General features: G+C 43.6%; 1 protein-coding gene across 4 annotated transcripts in view; it reads left to right on the plus strand.

Moving 5' to 3' along the window:
• Positions 1 to 918: 918 nt before the first annotated feature.
• fbxl17 (F-box and leucine-rich repeat protein 17) overlaps positions 919 to 14,406 on the plus strand; it is a 950,602-nt gene continuing 937,114 nt past the window's right edge. The window contains exons 1-3 of one of the 4 annotated variants that reach the window (XM_085987565.1): positions 919 to 1,202; positions 9,759 to 9,852; positions 11,002 to 11,693. In XM_085987565.1, coding sequence (XP_085843691.1) covers positions 11,037 to 11,693 — 657 coding nt within the window. In that variant the 5' untranslated portion in view covers positions 919 to 1,202; positions 9,759 to 9,852; positions 11,002 to 11,036. The remainder of the gene's footprint in view (positions 1,203 to 9,758; positions 9,853 to 11,001; positions 11,694 to 14,406) is intronic. The other 3 variants (XM_085987585.1, XM_085987575.1, XM_085987556.1) reach the window with 3 other exon arrangements.

The raw sequence follows: 14,406 nt of genomic DNA on the forward strand, positions 1-14,406 counted from the left end.
CCAGGTTAGTGGGCGTTTAAATCGTATAGTGTGGCAAAACCACTAAGAGACTCTTACAGTGACTTACATAATTGTCTGTAACCAATGTTATTACCTCTAGCATTAATTGTCTGTAACCAATGTTATAACCTTTCAAGTTGGCTCTGGTTAAACAGAGATAGATCGACAACATCGCGATCTGACGCGATGACGTCATCACGTGGGTCACGTGACGTCCCCTTCAGTGGGAAACGTGATGACGTCATGATGTCAGAGGTAGAGGGCGGGGCCAGCCAGTCCTCGTGTGGATTGAAAGAGAAAAGACCTGTTTTGAGCTTCTCCTGTAGTTTCTTGTTTTGTAAAGTTCTTAGACAATAAATCCAGTAAGTTATAGATTCTTTGTTAGGAGTGCAGAGACTCCTACAATACAAAGAGTTTTGAAGAAGGGTCAAACCCGAAACGTCAACTCAAATTTCTCTCCACGGATGTTGCCTGACTTGCTGAGTTTTTCCAGCATTTTCTGTTGTTATTTCGGATTTCCAACATCTGCAGTATTTTGCTATCGGACTCCTACAATAGTGTGTTTTTGAATACCACATACATATCATCTATTTGAAATCGTTGCAAAATGCACAAATTAAAGTATGAGAAATTAAAATTCTCAATTACGGGCCAGATTAACTTCTAAAATGGTCCCTGCATATCCTGGACCATCTCATCCCCTTTACATATATATATACTTTGGAAAAAGATCCAGCTTCTCAAAACTCCCACTTAGCCCAAACACTCAAAGATACCTAATTTCAGGGGGAAAAAACAGCTCTTGCGTCCGCATAATGTTCCTCGCCCCCCAACAAACTTCCTTAATTTACAATACAGTACATACAACTTCAAATTTTTTCCACAGCGATACGACCCACCGAGTTAGCTGCACTCCTGCTATCTAAACACTTGGCAGCTAAGCGACTCGTGGGATTCCGATCAAAGGGCGGATCTACCGAGTGACGTTCATTCATTGGCACCAATGAGCTGTGGCGGAGGCTGGAGCTGTGCTGCGAGTTGCTCAGTTGAAGAAGTAGGCCTTGCAGTGCAGGAAGCTCCGAAGCAGTTTGTATTCGCTATTTTTTTCAATTCGTAACTGGTTATTTTTTTTAAACTTAGAATTATGACACCTCTCTGTAAAAGGTCGCAAACGTGTGAAAGCTAGGGAGGAATAGTCGCCGGTAGGCAGAACGTTCCTTACTGTTATTTACAGTTTCAAAGACAGACCCTGGGCAGCTGAGGCCTTGTTTAAAATGAGTGTGTCTGAAGCAGAATGTTGGAGCTGGCATGTCAGAAGTCGGAATACTGATACAGTGCGAGTGCAAAAGTACGACAGTAGAGGAATCGAACTCTGAGCAGGCCTCAAGACAAGTGGCCCTCAGTGCTGAAAAATTTTGGGGACATTAAAAATTAATAACGAAGGGTGTTTTTTTTAAATATCACGTTCAGCTCGTAGCCAACAGTCACAGGTTGATTCAGTGAACTCTTGTATTAATGTATAATCCGTTGTGATTTCAATGCTAAAAATGCCCTCTGGCATTCTTAAGGAATATATATCGTTAATAGTGAAAAACGTGCAAGATATTAGCCACATAAATCTATAGTAGATATGCTTTTTTGGGTTTTATTAATGGTTTATTAAAGGTGCAGTTTCAGGTGCTTTTGCAATCCACCTGATATAATCACTTTGAATTACAGTGTCAATTATTCTGACAGTTAAAACCAATTTAGTGTGTAGGGCATTTCTGAAGTCCATGTTTGTAATTGGTGCCCAGCTCTCTGAATTTTTTTATGTTATTTACGTATAATAGTGTTAGGCTTGAGAACAGCCCAGAGCTATCCAGGGTGTAACGGTTTAGTTCTCAATGAGTGAGGGTTGTCATTTGAAATACAAGACTTATTGGCTTGCATTCAAATTCCATGACATGTGCATTACTGTTCAGTCTGAAAATCAGTGTAATTTTAACACTGAAAAGTGCAAAACAGATGGAACTTTTTTTTAAATTTAAATATTTTGCTTGAAAGGTGTGTGCAACAACATATCAAGGCAAGCCTCAATCAGCATTGTTGATGTTTAATGGGTAAAATTACATTTAAAATTGATAAATATTTTTATATGTTTACATAGACCACATGAGGTGACTTGATATAAGAAGGCCCATCAAAACTGCTGTGAAGTACATTGAACTGTCCTAATGAATTAAGAGAAATCTTGCTCTTGCACATCAGATGTTGCAAAATTTCTTTCAGAAGAGTTGTGCAGTCGTCATTTGTCAGCGACAACAATTTACATTTGTACAGCACTTTTCAATGTAGTAAAACATCTGAGGCACTTCAGAGTTGTGAGAAAAAATGGATGCCAAATCAAGAAGGAGATATTAGGAAGGGGTAACCAAATGCTTAGTCAAAGAGATATTGAGGTTAAGGTGGGCTTTAAAGGAGGAGCTGGAGAGGTTCAGGGTGTGACTTAAGTAGCTGTGGTGTGAAGGAAGCAGGGGATACACAAAAGGCTTCAGTCAGAGGATCAGAGAACTGGCTATTTGTAGGACTGGAAGAGTCTGGAGCTGGGAGGTGGGGCCCTAAAGGGACTTAAATACAAACAAGGGTGAAAATGTTAAATTTGAAGGATTGGGGGATGTGGAATCAATGTAGGTCAGAGGATGGAAATGATGGGTATGGGGTACAGGTTTGGCTATGGGCAGTAGACTTGTGGATTTTCTTTTATTTGTTCTTGGGATGTGGGCGTTGGTGGCAAGGCCAGTATTTATTGCCCAACCCTAATTGCCCTTGAGAAGGTGGTGGTGAGCTGCCTTCTTGAACCACTGCAGTCCTTGGGGTGAAGGTACTCCCACAGTTGTGAGGGAGTTCCAGGATTTTGACTGAGTGACGATGAAGGAACGGTGATTACTTGGAGGGGAACTTGGAGGTGGTGGTGTTCCCATGCGCCTGCTGCCCTTGTCCTTCTAGGTGGTAGAGGTCGTGGGTTTGGGAGGTGCTGCTGAAGAAGCCTTGGTGAGTTGTTGCAGTGTATCTTGTAGATGCTACACACTGTAGCCATGGTGTGCTGGTGGTGCAGGGAGTGAATGTTTAAGGTGGTGGATGGGGTGCCAATCAAGCGGGGCTGCTTTGTCCTGGATGGTGTCGAGCTTCTTGAGTGTTGTTGGAGCTGCACTCATCCAGGCAAGTGGAGAGTATTACGTCACACTCCTGACTTGTGCCTTGTAGATGGTGAAAAGGCTTTGGGGAGTCAGGAGGTGAGACACTGGCTGCAGAATACCCAGCCTCTGACCTGCTCATGTAGCCACAGTATTTATGTGGCAAGTCCAGTTAAGTTTCTGGTCAATGGTGATCCCCAGGATGTTGTTGGTGGGGGATTTGGCGATGGTAATGACATTCAATGTCAAGGGGCGGTGGTCAGACTCTCGGTTGTTGGAGGTAGTCATTGCCTGACACTTGTGTGGCACGAATGTTACTTGCCACTTATTATCCCAATCCTGAACGTTATTCAGGTCTTGCTGCATTCGGGCATGGACTGCTTCATTTTCTGACGAGTTGCGAATCTAATTGAACACTGTGCGAACAGCCCCACTTCTGACCTTATGTTGGACGGAAGGTCATTGATGAAGCAGCTGAAGATGGTTGGGCCCAGGACACTGCCCTGAGGAACTCCTGCAGCGATGTTTTGGGGTTGAGATGATTGACCTCCAACAACTACAACCATCTTCCTTAGTGCCAGGTATGACTCTAGCCAGTGGAGAGTTTTCCCGTTGACTTCAGTTTTACTCCAGCTCCTTGATGCCACACTTGGTCAAATGCTGTCTTGATGTCAAGGGCAGTCACCCTCGCCTCTGGAATTAAGCTCTTTTGTCCATGTTTGGACCAAGGCTGTAATGAGGTCTGGAACAGAGTGGTCCTGGCGGAACATGAACTGAGTATCAGTGAGCAGGTTATTGGTAAGTAAGGACAAAGCAGCCTGCTTGATTGGTACCCCATTCACTCCTTCCACCACTGGCGTGCTGTGGCTGTAGTGTGTACTATTTACAAGATGCTCTGCAGCAACTTGCCAAGGCTTCTTCGGCAGCACCTTCCAAACCCGTGACCTCTTCCACCTAGAAGGACAAGGGCAGCAGGTGCATGGGAACACCTCCAAGTTTCCCTCCAAGTCTCACACCATCCTGACTTAGAAGTATATTGCCGATCCTTTGTCGCTGGGTCAAAATCCTGGAACTTCCTACCTAACAGCACTGTGGGAGTACCATCATCACACGGACTGTAGCGGTTCAAGGTGGCGGCTCACCACCACCTTCTCGAGGACAACTAGGGATGGGCAAATAAATGCTGGCCTTGCCAGCGACGGCCAGATCCCATAAGCGAACTTAAAAAAAATTGCTGCTTGATAGCACTGTTAACGACACCTAGTTCTAGAGCACAAGTCTTCAGCATGACAGCCGGGATGTTGTCGGGGCCTGCAGCCTTTGCTGTATCCAGTGCGCTCAGCCATTTCTTGATATCATGTGGAGTGAATCGAATTGGCTGAAGACTGGCTTCTGTGATGGTGACGACCTTCGGAATAGGCCGACACGGATCATCCACTCGGCATTTCTGGCTGAAGATGGTTGCAAACGCATCAGCCTTGTCTTTTGCACTCGCGTGCTGGGTTCCGTCATCACTGAGGCTGGGGATATTCATGGAGCCTCCTCCTCCCGTTAGTTGTTTAATTGTCCACCACCATTCACGTCTAGATGTAGCAGGACTGCAGAGCTTTGATCTGGTCCATTGATTTTTGGAGGGTGTAGGATGGGTTGCTGGTCAGACCAGCAAATAGTCGAGTCTAGAGGTGATGGAGGTGTAGATTAAGGTTTCATCAGCATATAGAGGAGGTAGGTGAAGGTTAGAGATGGAAATAGACTTTGTGATGAAGAGGTTATGGGGTTGAAAGTTCAACTGTGGGACAGACAAGGTTTTGCAGATTCTGGTTCAGCATGAAATAGTGGCAATCAGGGGGATGGAGTCAGGTGTGAGTGTGTGGAATTTGTGGTGGGGCCGAAGACGATTGCTTCAGTCTTCCCAATATTTAACTGGAGGAAGTTAAGGTGCATCCAAGAATGGATGTCGGACAAACAACCTGATGGCTGAGGTTATGGAGGGATTGAGAGAGGTATGGCTGGGTGTCATCAGCATATATGTGGAAGCTGGTCCCATGTCTGCAGATGATCTCGCCAAGGGCACGATATAGATGAGAACGGGGCCAAAAACAGAACCAAATGGGATTCTGCAGGTGATGGTGCAGGAAAAGCCATTGGTAGCGATCCTCTCTACAATTGTATAAGTAATGGAACTGGAAGGTGGAGAGGTGTTGAAGAGGATGGCGTTGTCAACCTTTTGGATGGCTACAGAGAGGGTTAGGAGGGATAATGCAACACCGTCACAGTCATAAGGACATAAGAAATAGGAGCAGGAGTCGGCCATTCGGCCCCTCGAGCCTGCTCTTCAATAAGATCATGGCTGATCTGACCTTGGCCTCAACTCCACTTTCCTGCCCGCTCCCCATAACGCTTGACTCGCCTGTTTTTCAAAATCCTGTCTATCTCCGCCTTGAATATATTCAATGACTCGGCCTCCACAGCTCTCTGGGGTAGAGAATTCCAAAGATTTATGACCCTCTGAGAGAAGCAATTCCTCCTCATCTTCGTTTTAAGTGGGCAACCCTTATTCTGAAACTATGCCCGCTAGTTCGAGATTCCCCCACGAGGAGAAACATCCCCTCAGCATCTACCCTGTCCAGCCCCCTCAGAATCTTTTATGTTTCAATAAGATCGCCTCTCATCTAAACTTCAATGAGCATAGGCTCAACCTTTCCTCATAAGACAACCGCTTCAACTCAGCAATCAACCTGGTGAATCGTCTCTGAACTGCCTCCAATGCAAGTATATCCTTCCTTAAATAAGGAGACCAAAACTGTACGCAGTACTCTAGGTGTGATCTCACCAATGCCTTGTACAGTTGTAGCAAGACTTCCCTACTTTTATACTCCACCCCCCTTGCAGTAAGACCAATATTCCATTTGCCTTCCTAATTACTTGCTGTACCTGCATGTTAACTTTTTGTGTTTCATGTACGAGGACACCCAGATCCCTCTCTACTGCAGCATTCTGTAGTCTCCATTTAAATAATATTTTGCTTTTCTATTCCCACCAAAGTGGATAACGTCACATTTCCCACATTATACTCCATCTGCCAAATTTTTGCCCACTCACTTAACCTATCTATATTCCTTTGCAGACTCTTTCTGTCCTCCCAACTTACTTTCCCACCAATCTTTGTATCAGCAAATTTGGCTACAGTCGGTCCCTTCATCCAAGTCATTAATATAGTAATGTATCAATTGTAAATAGTTGAGGCCCCAGCACTGATTTCTGTGGCACCCCACTAGCTATAGTTTGCCAACCTGAAAATGATCCATTTATCCTGACTCTCTGTTTTCTGTTAGTTAGCCAATCCTCTATCCATCCATGCTAATATATTAGCCCCAACACCATGAGCTCTTATCTTGTGCAGTAACCTTTTATGCGGCACCTTCTCGAATGCCTTCTGGAAATCCAAATACACTACATCTACTGTTTCCCCTCTATCCATCCTGCTCGTTACATCCTCAAAGAACTCTGGTAAATTTGTCAAACACGATTTCCCTTTCATAAACCATGTTGACTCTGCTTGATTGTATTCTGATTTTCTAGATGTCCTGCCATTACTTCCTAAATAATGGATTCCAGCATTTTCCCAATGACAGATGTTAGGTTAACTGGCCTATAGTTTCCTGCTTTCTGTCTCCCTCCCTCCTTTCTTGAATAGGGGCGATAGATTTGCAGTTTTCCAATCCACTGGGACCTCTCCAGAATCCAGGGAATTTTGGTAGATTACAACCAATGCATCCACTGTCTCTGCAGCCACTTTTAAAACCCTAGGATGCAGGCCATCAGGCCCAGGGGACTTGTCAGCCTTTAGTCCCAGTAGTTTGCCTGGTATTTTTTCTCTAGTAAAAGTGATTGTTTTAAGTTCTGCCCTTGCTCCCTTTTTCCCCTTGATTATCAATTATTATTGGGATGCTTTTAGTGTCTTCTACCGTGAAGACCGATACAAAATATTTGTTCAAAGTCTCTGCCATTTCCCTGTTTCCCATTATTAATTCCCCAGTCTCATCCTCCAAGGGACCAACATTTACTTTAGCTGCTCTCTTCCTTTTTATATACCTGTCGAAGCTCTTATTGTCTGTTTTTATATTTTTTGCTAGTTTACTCTCATAAGCTATCTTCTCCCTCTTTTTTTAAATTATTCTTTGCTGCTTTCTAAAAATTTCCCAATCCTTTGGCCTACCACTAATCTTCGCAACATTGTATGCCTTTTCAATTTGATACCATCCTTAATTTCCTTAGCCATGGATGGTTTATCTTTCTCGTAGAGTCTTTCTTTCTCACTGGAATAAACCTTTGCTGAGAGTTACGAAATATCTCCTTAAATGTCTGCCACTGCTTATTTAAAGTCTTATCCTTTTCATCTGTTTTCCCAGTCCACTTTAGCCAACTCTGTCCTCCTACCCTTGTAATTGCCTTTATTTAAGTTAGGACACCAGTTTCAGCCCCAAGTTTCTCACCCTCAAAATGAATTTGAAATTCTGTCATGCTATGATCACTCTTCCCAAGAGGATCTTTTCCTAATGAGATCATTAATTAATCCTGTCTCATTACCAGATCTAAAATAGCCTGCTCCCTGGTTGGATCCACAACGTATTGTTCTAAGAAACCATCCCGAATACACTCTCTGAACTCGTCCTTAAGGCTACCCTTGCCAATTTGATTTGTCCAATTGATAAGATTAAAATCGCCCACTATTATTGCAGTACCTTTCTTACAAGCCCCCATTATTACTTGATTTATACTCTGTCCTACAGTGCAGCTACTGTTAGGGGACCTATAGACTACTCCCACCAGTGACTTCTTTCCCTTACTATTTCTTATCTCCACCCAAACTTCATCTGCATCTTGATCTTCTGAGCCAATATAATTTCTCACCACTGCACTGATCTCACCCTTTATGAACAGAGCTACCCCACCTCCTTTTCCTTTCTGCCTATCCTTCCGAAATGTCTCATACCCCTGAATACTCATTTCCCAGCCTTGGTCACCTTGACACCACGTCTCTGTAATGGCTATCAGATCATACCCATTTATTTGTGCCGTCAACTCATCTATCCTGTTATGAATGCTGCGTGCATTCAAATAAACAGCCTTTAATTTTGTCTTTTTACCATTTTTCCCTACTGACTCGATTTGCTCGCACACCCTTATGTTTGTACGCTCTGTCTCTTCCTGTCATACTCTGGTTATCATTGTCCCTATCGTTAACCTGCACTACTGCCATCTACTTTCTCTATGACTTTCAAAGTTTCCACTCGCATGAACCAACCCCCCTCCCCACTATTTAAAGCCCTATCTACAGCCCTAGTTATTCGGTTAGCCAGGAAACTGGTCCCAAGCATGGTTTAAGTGAAGCCTGTCCCAATGGAACAGCTCCCTCTTTCCCCAGTACTGGTGCCAGTGCCCCATGAATCAAAACCCACGTCTCCCGCAGCAATCTTTGAGCTACGCATTCAACTCTCTAATCTTATTGACCCGATGCCAATTTGTTCGTGGCTCAGGTAGTAATCCAGAGATTATTACCTTTGTGGTTCTGCTTTTTAATTTGGATCCTAGCTCCACAAACACCCTCAGCAGAACCTCTTTCTTAGTCCAACCTATGACATTGGTACCAACATGGACCACAACAACTGGATCTTTCCCCTCCCACTCCAAGTTCCTCTCCAGCCCTGAGGAGATGTCCTTAACCCTGACTGGGCAGGCAACACAGCCTTCGGGACTCACGCACTCGACTGCAGAGAACAGTATCTATCCCCCTAACTATACTATCCGCTACCAATACATTTCTTTTTACTCCCCCAATTTGAATGGTCCCCTGAACCATGGTGCTGTGGTCAGTTTGCTCATCCTCACTGCAGTCCCTGCTCTCGTCCACACAGGCTGCAAGAACCTCGTACCTGTTGGACAAGTGCAAGGGCTGAGGCTCCTCCAATGCTACCTTCTGGATCCCCATACCTGTCTCACTCGCAGTCACCCCCTCCTGTTCCTAACCACGGACCAAATTTGAAGTATTTATCCAAAGGATCAAAGTGTCCAGGTAACTCTCTCCCTCCCTGATGCATCGCAGTGTCTGAAGCTTGGACTCCAGCTCATCAACTCTGAGCTGAAGTTGCTCGAGCTGCAGACACTTACTGCAGATGTGGTTGCTGTGGATCATAGCAGTTCCCACATGCTACAGCTGCAACACATAACCTAATTAGTTAAATAAAATACAATAGAGATGACAGGGCAGGTTTTCAAGTTTGAAATGTCACTTAATTATCTATGTATAGTTTTTAATCTAAAATCATGGCTCTTAATTTAACCAATGGCCTAGTTTAGAGAAAAAGAGGAAAAAAAGAGAGAAGTACTCACCAACCAGTCACTTACCTGCTTTCCTGTGATGTCACACATTGATTCCCCCTCCCCCTTCCACAAGTCCGTTCACTCCGCAGGCAGCTGCTCCCATTACAGAGCAAGCATGACAAGGGCCAACTGTTAATCAAGAATTACCCAAATCTCTGTTGATTGAAAGTTTTAATTTATTTTTTCTTCCCCCTCTAGGTCATGTCTTGCAGCATTTCCAAGCTGAAAGGCTGGGTATATTACCTTCTCTCAGGTGTCTGTCAGTGCTGCTCTGTAGTATTGATGCTAGGAGGTGAGCAAGTGACCAGAAGAGGGATTTCTTACCTTTTTATCTTCCCTTTTTCTGCCTGGGGCACAGTTGGGTTCCACTTGCTGCTTCCCCAATCTCATTACCTGCGCTCCACCCCACCCCACCCCAACCACCACCACTGGCATCGTACCTTTTATCAGAAGTTTACTGTTTGAATTATTATGGATGCAAACCTGTGCAAACTGCTCTCTAGCATATAGATGCTTGCATCTGTTTTTAGGAATACAGATGAAGTAAATTCTGCATGGCTTATTGTTTAGAACTCTTTGTATTATGGAATGTTGTCAGATTTTATGGATGCAATTAAATCTTGATAAAGGATTGATATGTTAATTTTGAAATGGGTGTTACCCAATTTTACTGATGCTGCATGTGTTCTGTCTCAATTCTCTATCTCAACAAACTTTTTTTCTGTCTGGAAAGAAGAGGATTTGAGCAGAGTGTCAACTTGGTGGTGGTCTCGGGTAGGGTGGTTGTGTTGAGAGCGTTTAAAATTGCAATTGTGAGAAATTGGTGTTAAAAGTCTAATTGTACCATTTAATTTTATTGACAGTAAATATCTGCTCCATAATGTGTTCATAAAGCAGTTACAGTGGAAATGTAATTCTAAGACAATGTTGTGCATCAAGCTTGTGTCTCAACTTTCAGATTTTTGAATAGTAAAGTGCTGTAGCAGTCAGCAATGTATTGAGCTACTGTACAATAAAACAATTGAGTTTTGTAATTGTAAGTGAACTTTAGGAAGCTGCTGTGGTGTCAGTTTAGTATATCAATGTTCTTAAAGTTATATTTTCTTCATGGAATGAAATTACTGTTGATATTTGTTAATGCAAAGCAGTTAATGCCATCGTACTCTGTTTAGTCAGTGCATAACACCAAATACTGCATTTAGAAATGCAGTGGCTATGACAAAAGCATTGAGATTTGTTTTTATCAAATTCGCAGGATGGTACCCCACACTGACCACTAGAGGAAGTGTGCTAAGTTTCTTTCACCTAAGGAACTTGTGATTATAATTTTAAGATTGTAACTTGAAGTTACAAGAGCAGTTGAGTGATGAATATGTTGTGTACATATCTGTACTGGTGCAATTTTAGTGCTTTTCACTTTCAATTTCTTTTTTTTTTGTAGAAACATAACATTGGAGAAGGTTCTGAGTCTTCTATATGGGCCATTTTCTTTCAAAAAATGGTAAGCGTGTGAAGAAAAGAAGACGGAAAGTTAGAAAGAACTGCTTTCTTCGTGGACCTTGTATGTTGTGCTTCATAGTTCACAATACTTCTGCTCTTGATGAGGATCAGTTCGAAAGTGCATCCAAACTAGCGGAGCGATACGCTGCACTGACAACTACGGAGGAGTGCGCTAAGTTTCTTCTTTCTTCTAAGGAACTTGCTATCTGGGAGCAACAGGGCAAGAATTTACTTTCCACTGTTCCAGCAAAACTGATTGGGCCACCTTTGTTTAGAACAGTCTCGTCAGACTATTCCGAGATGCCAGTTTGCAAACGTAAATGTGCTGGAGTACAAACGTGTACACCTTGCAAACTGCCTCGTTCTGCAGTTGAAGGAGTTCCTGAGACTGATTTAAATAATGACATAGCACAGCGTCCGGTACCTGTATGTACTTTGCCTACTTCCACAGCAGAATGCACTAACGTGGAGCTTCAGGGTAACATGGGTGACTGCTCTTCTCTGCTGCAACGTTCAGTGTCCCCTTTGGGACCTAAAGACAATGAAGTTGACCCCCATGAAAATCTTCAAGACTTAAGAATGGAATCTGAGCCACCGAATATAAATCAGCTTCCATCCTCGATACTTCTAAAGGTGAGACTTCTAACTATGCAAGTTGATATTTGATTTGAATTTTGTTTAATACAGCACCATCAATTGTGAGAATGCAAAAACAGACTTGGATTATTTTAAAATCAGCATACACAAAATATATATCAACTATTTCAGAGTAACTGTTTGGAAGGGATCTTATAAAAAAAATAAGGTTAGGTTTCTTGACCTCCTTTTCTCTACATGTTAATGGCCATCTGGTTTGCTCACATTGCAATGCTATGGCTTCAACCTCATGAGTGGGAAAACTTCTATTTTATATAACTAATGACCTGATAATACTACACTAAGGAGCAATAGTGTTTGCACTTTCCTTAAAAATGTTCTTAGCTGTGCAGTGTAAACTCTGGAACATTGCAAACTGCCTTGCTTTGCAGAGTTCCTGAGATGACTGTAAACAATTATAGTATTATCACATACCTGTGTGTATTTTGCTTATTTTGAATTCGGTACAAACTGAACTACTGTATTTGTGTAAACAATCTGCCTTTTTGAGAAGTAAACTTACAGCAATCCTGTAACCTCTTTTGGAATTGTTATCCAACATCTTTGTATCATTTCTGTAGCTCTTCAGCAAAACATTACAGTAAACATAAACGGCATGACTTCTACTCTTACCATCACTCTTCATTTCAAAAAACCTGTCCAACTGGAATATATCTAATCACTATCAATTTAAAAACCTCAATTGCATCTCTTCTAAGCCAACATTTCTCCCAATTAAATAACCCTGACTCTTGGAGCCTATCCTCACAAGATAAGAGCTCCAATATTTGGCATCATCCTGGTCACCCCTTCGAGAGCCTAAATGTCTCTCAGCAGGAATGGACCAAAACTGGAATAACATTCCAAATGCGGATATATCAAAACCTTGTATAGCGTAAGTACAGTTGGTTTTGTCTCTAACAGTCCTAGTAATGTAGTCTAAAACATGTCAGCTTTTTGGCCAACTTTAATGTTGCCAACTTAGCTGCAGTGTGGGAAGAAAATCCTCAATAACATTAACAAAAAAGTTAAAAATTCAAAACAAACAAAAATACACCCATCCTCTGAAGGAAGAGGCAAAATGGGAGATTGCTGAAATCAGTGAGACCAGTTGGCAATTAACTATTGAATGTCTCCCCAATGAACTTCTGCAATTGTGCTGAATACTAATTGGGAGGTATGATGTATTTTACATTTTTGAGTTTTGAATCTATTTTTTAAAGAATGTCAATAATACTTCCTGTGCATCACTAAATTTTCACCAGTCACAGAACCAGCAATCTTTCTACAGAGGAGGGTTGTGCCAGTAGTAAATAGATCAGAGTTCAGTGACCTTGAAATACAAAAACATAACAAATGAAACAGTTTAAAAAGAAAGACAGACTTGGGCCTAGAAATTCGGTTGGTTGCGCCAGGGATTAGCGCCTAAGGGCAATAACTGGGGCAATAGCCAAATTCTGGTGGGGCGCAAGGCGTTTAGCGCCTTGCCCCATATTGAGTATGCATTTAGCGCCGGCGCTAACGCTTAGCGCCCGCTCATGGGCGCAGGCTAATTATGATGTCATCTGAGTGTGCAACGCCTTTTCGGCGCCCCAGACGGGAAATTCAGTGGCGCCCCCCTCCGTAGCGCCTGGCGCTATTAGTGACAGTTTTCCTGGGCCTTACCAAGTCGCTTTCGGGCTGGAGGAGCGTTATTTAAAGGGGACTGGTGTGGTTTAAAAACGGCACACATTTCTGGTGCACAACTTCCTCGAGAGCTACAAAGAGTTGCTGACCTGCACACTGAGAGCCATTTGACCACTGGGCCCACGCTGGCAGAGGAACAGCAGCCTTCTGACCATCGCCTTGCTGTTGGTGAGCCTTGACAATGGGAACCTTCCTGTGGGCACTTATTATGGGGCCTGCATTGGAGGGGAAGGTCCTGCTGCTGAATCATCTGGAAAGGGCACTGAGACGCTGGGAGAGGGGGGCGGGCATGGCCAGACAGAGGAGGGCCAACAGACGTCACCACAGCAGACCTTACGCTGGCAGGGTTTTCCGACAGCAGTTTTCCTACATGAACATGCCGGAGGAGCAGTGTGTCAGAAGGCTGCGATTTAGAAAGGAGGTGGTGACTGAGCTGTGCCAGCTGCTTCAGCCAGATCTGCAGCCGGTCTGATACCCCCAAGCCTGTGGAGGGCAAGATGCATGTAAATAGCAGGCATGGCCATTGTAAATGAAGGAAGTGTTTCATTACACAAAATGTGGTTCCTTCAAACATGAGAAAGCTATGGCAACAGAAAGCAAAACTAATACATTGACACATAACTGACTCTCACACCCGGGAGACTGTCCAAAACATAAATCACATTTCGACCATCTTCCTTGGCCTTGATTCCACTGCGCCAACCAAAGCATCCAATGCCCTCTGCCTCACCCTTTCCATTTCTTGCTAGGCTGGTGCGCCACAGGTAGGCTCCCACCGCTTTGAAGGCCTACAAGGCAGTGAGTGTGTCTGGTGATGCCAATTGACCTGCCCCTTTAAGAGCTGGCCGGCGCCAGTGTGTCTCAGGGAAAGTGATTATTGAAAGCACCTGCGCTGCGCCCCGCCGCAGCGATATTGGGTAGCGCCTCCGCGTTAGCGCCTTAAGAGTCGTGTGCAGCGCCAGATTTACCGCCGCAAACTCCATCAGGGGCGCAACGACCCAATATCGTGCCAGGTGGCGCTAAG

This window comes from Somniosus microcephalus, chromosome 1 (assembly GCF_052327205.1).
Source record: "Somniosus microcephalus isolate GS21.2 chromosome 1, FLI_Smic_1.0, whole genome shotgun sequence".
NCBI lineage: Eukaryota > Metazoa > Chordata > Chondrichthyes > Squaliformes > Somniosidae > Somniosus > Somniosus microcephalus.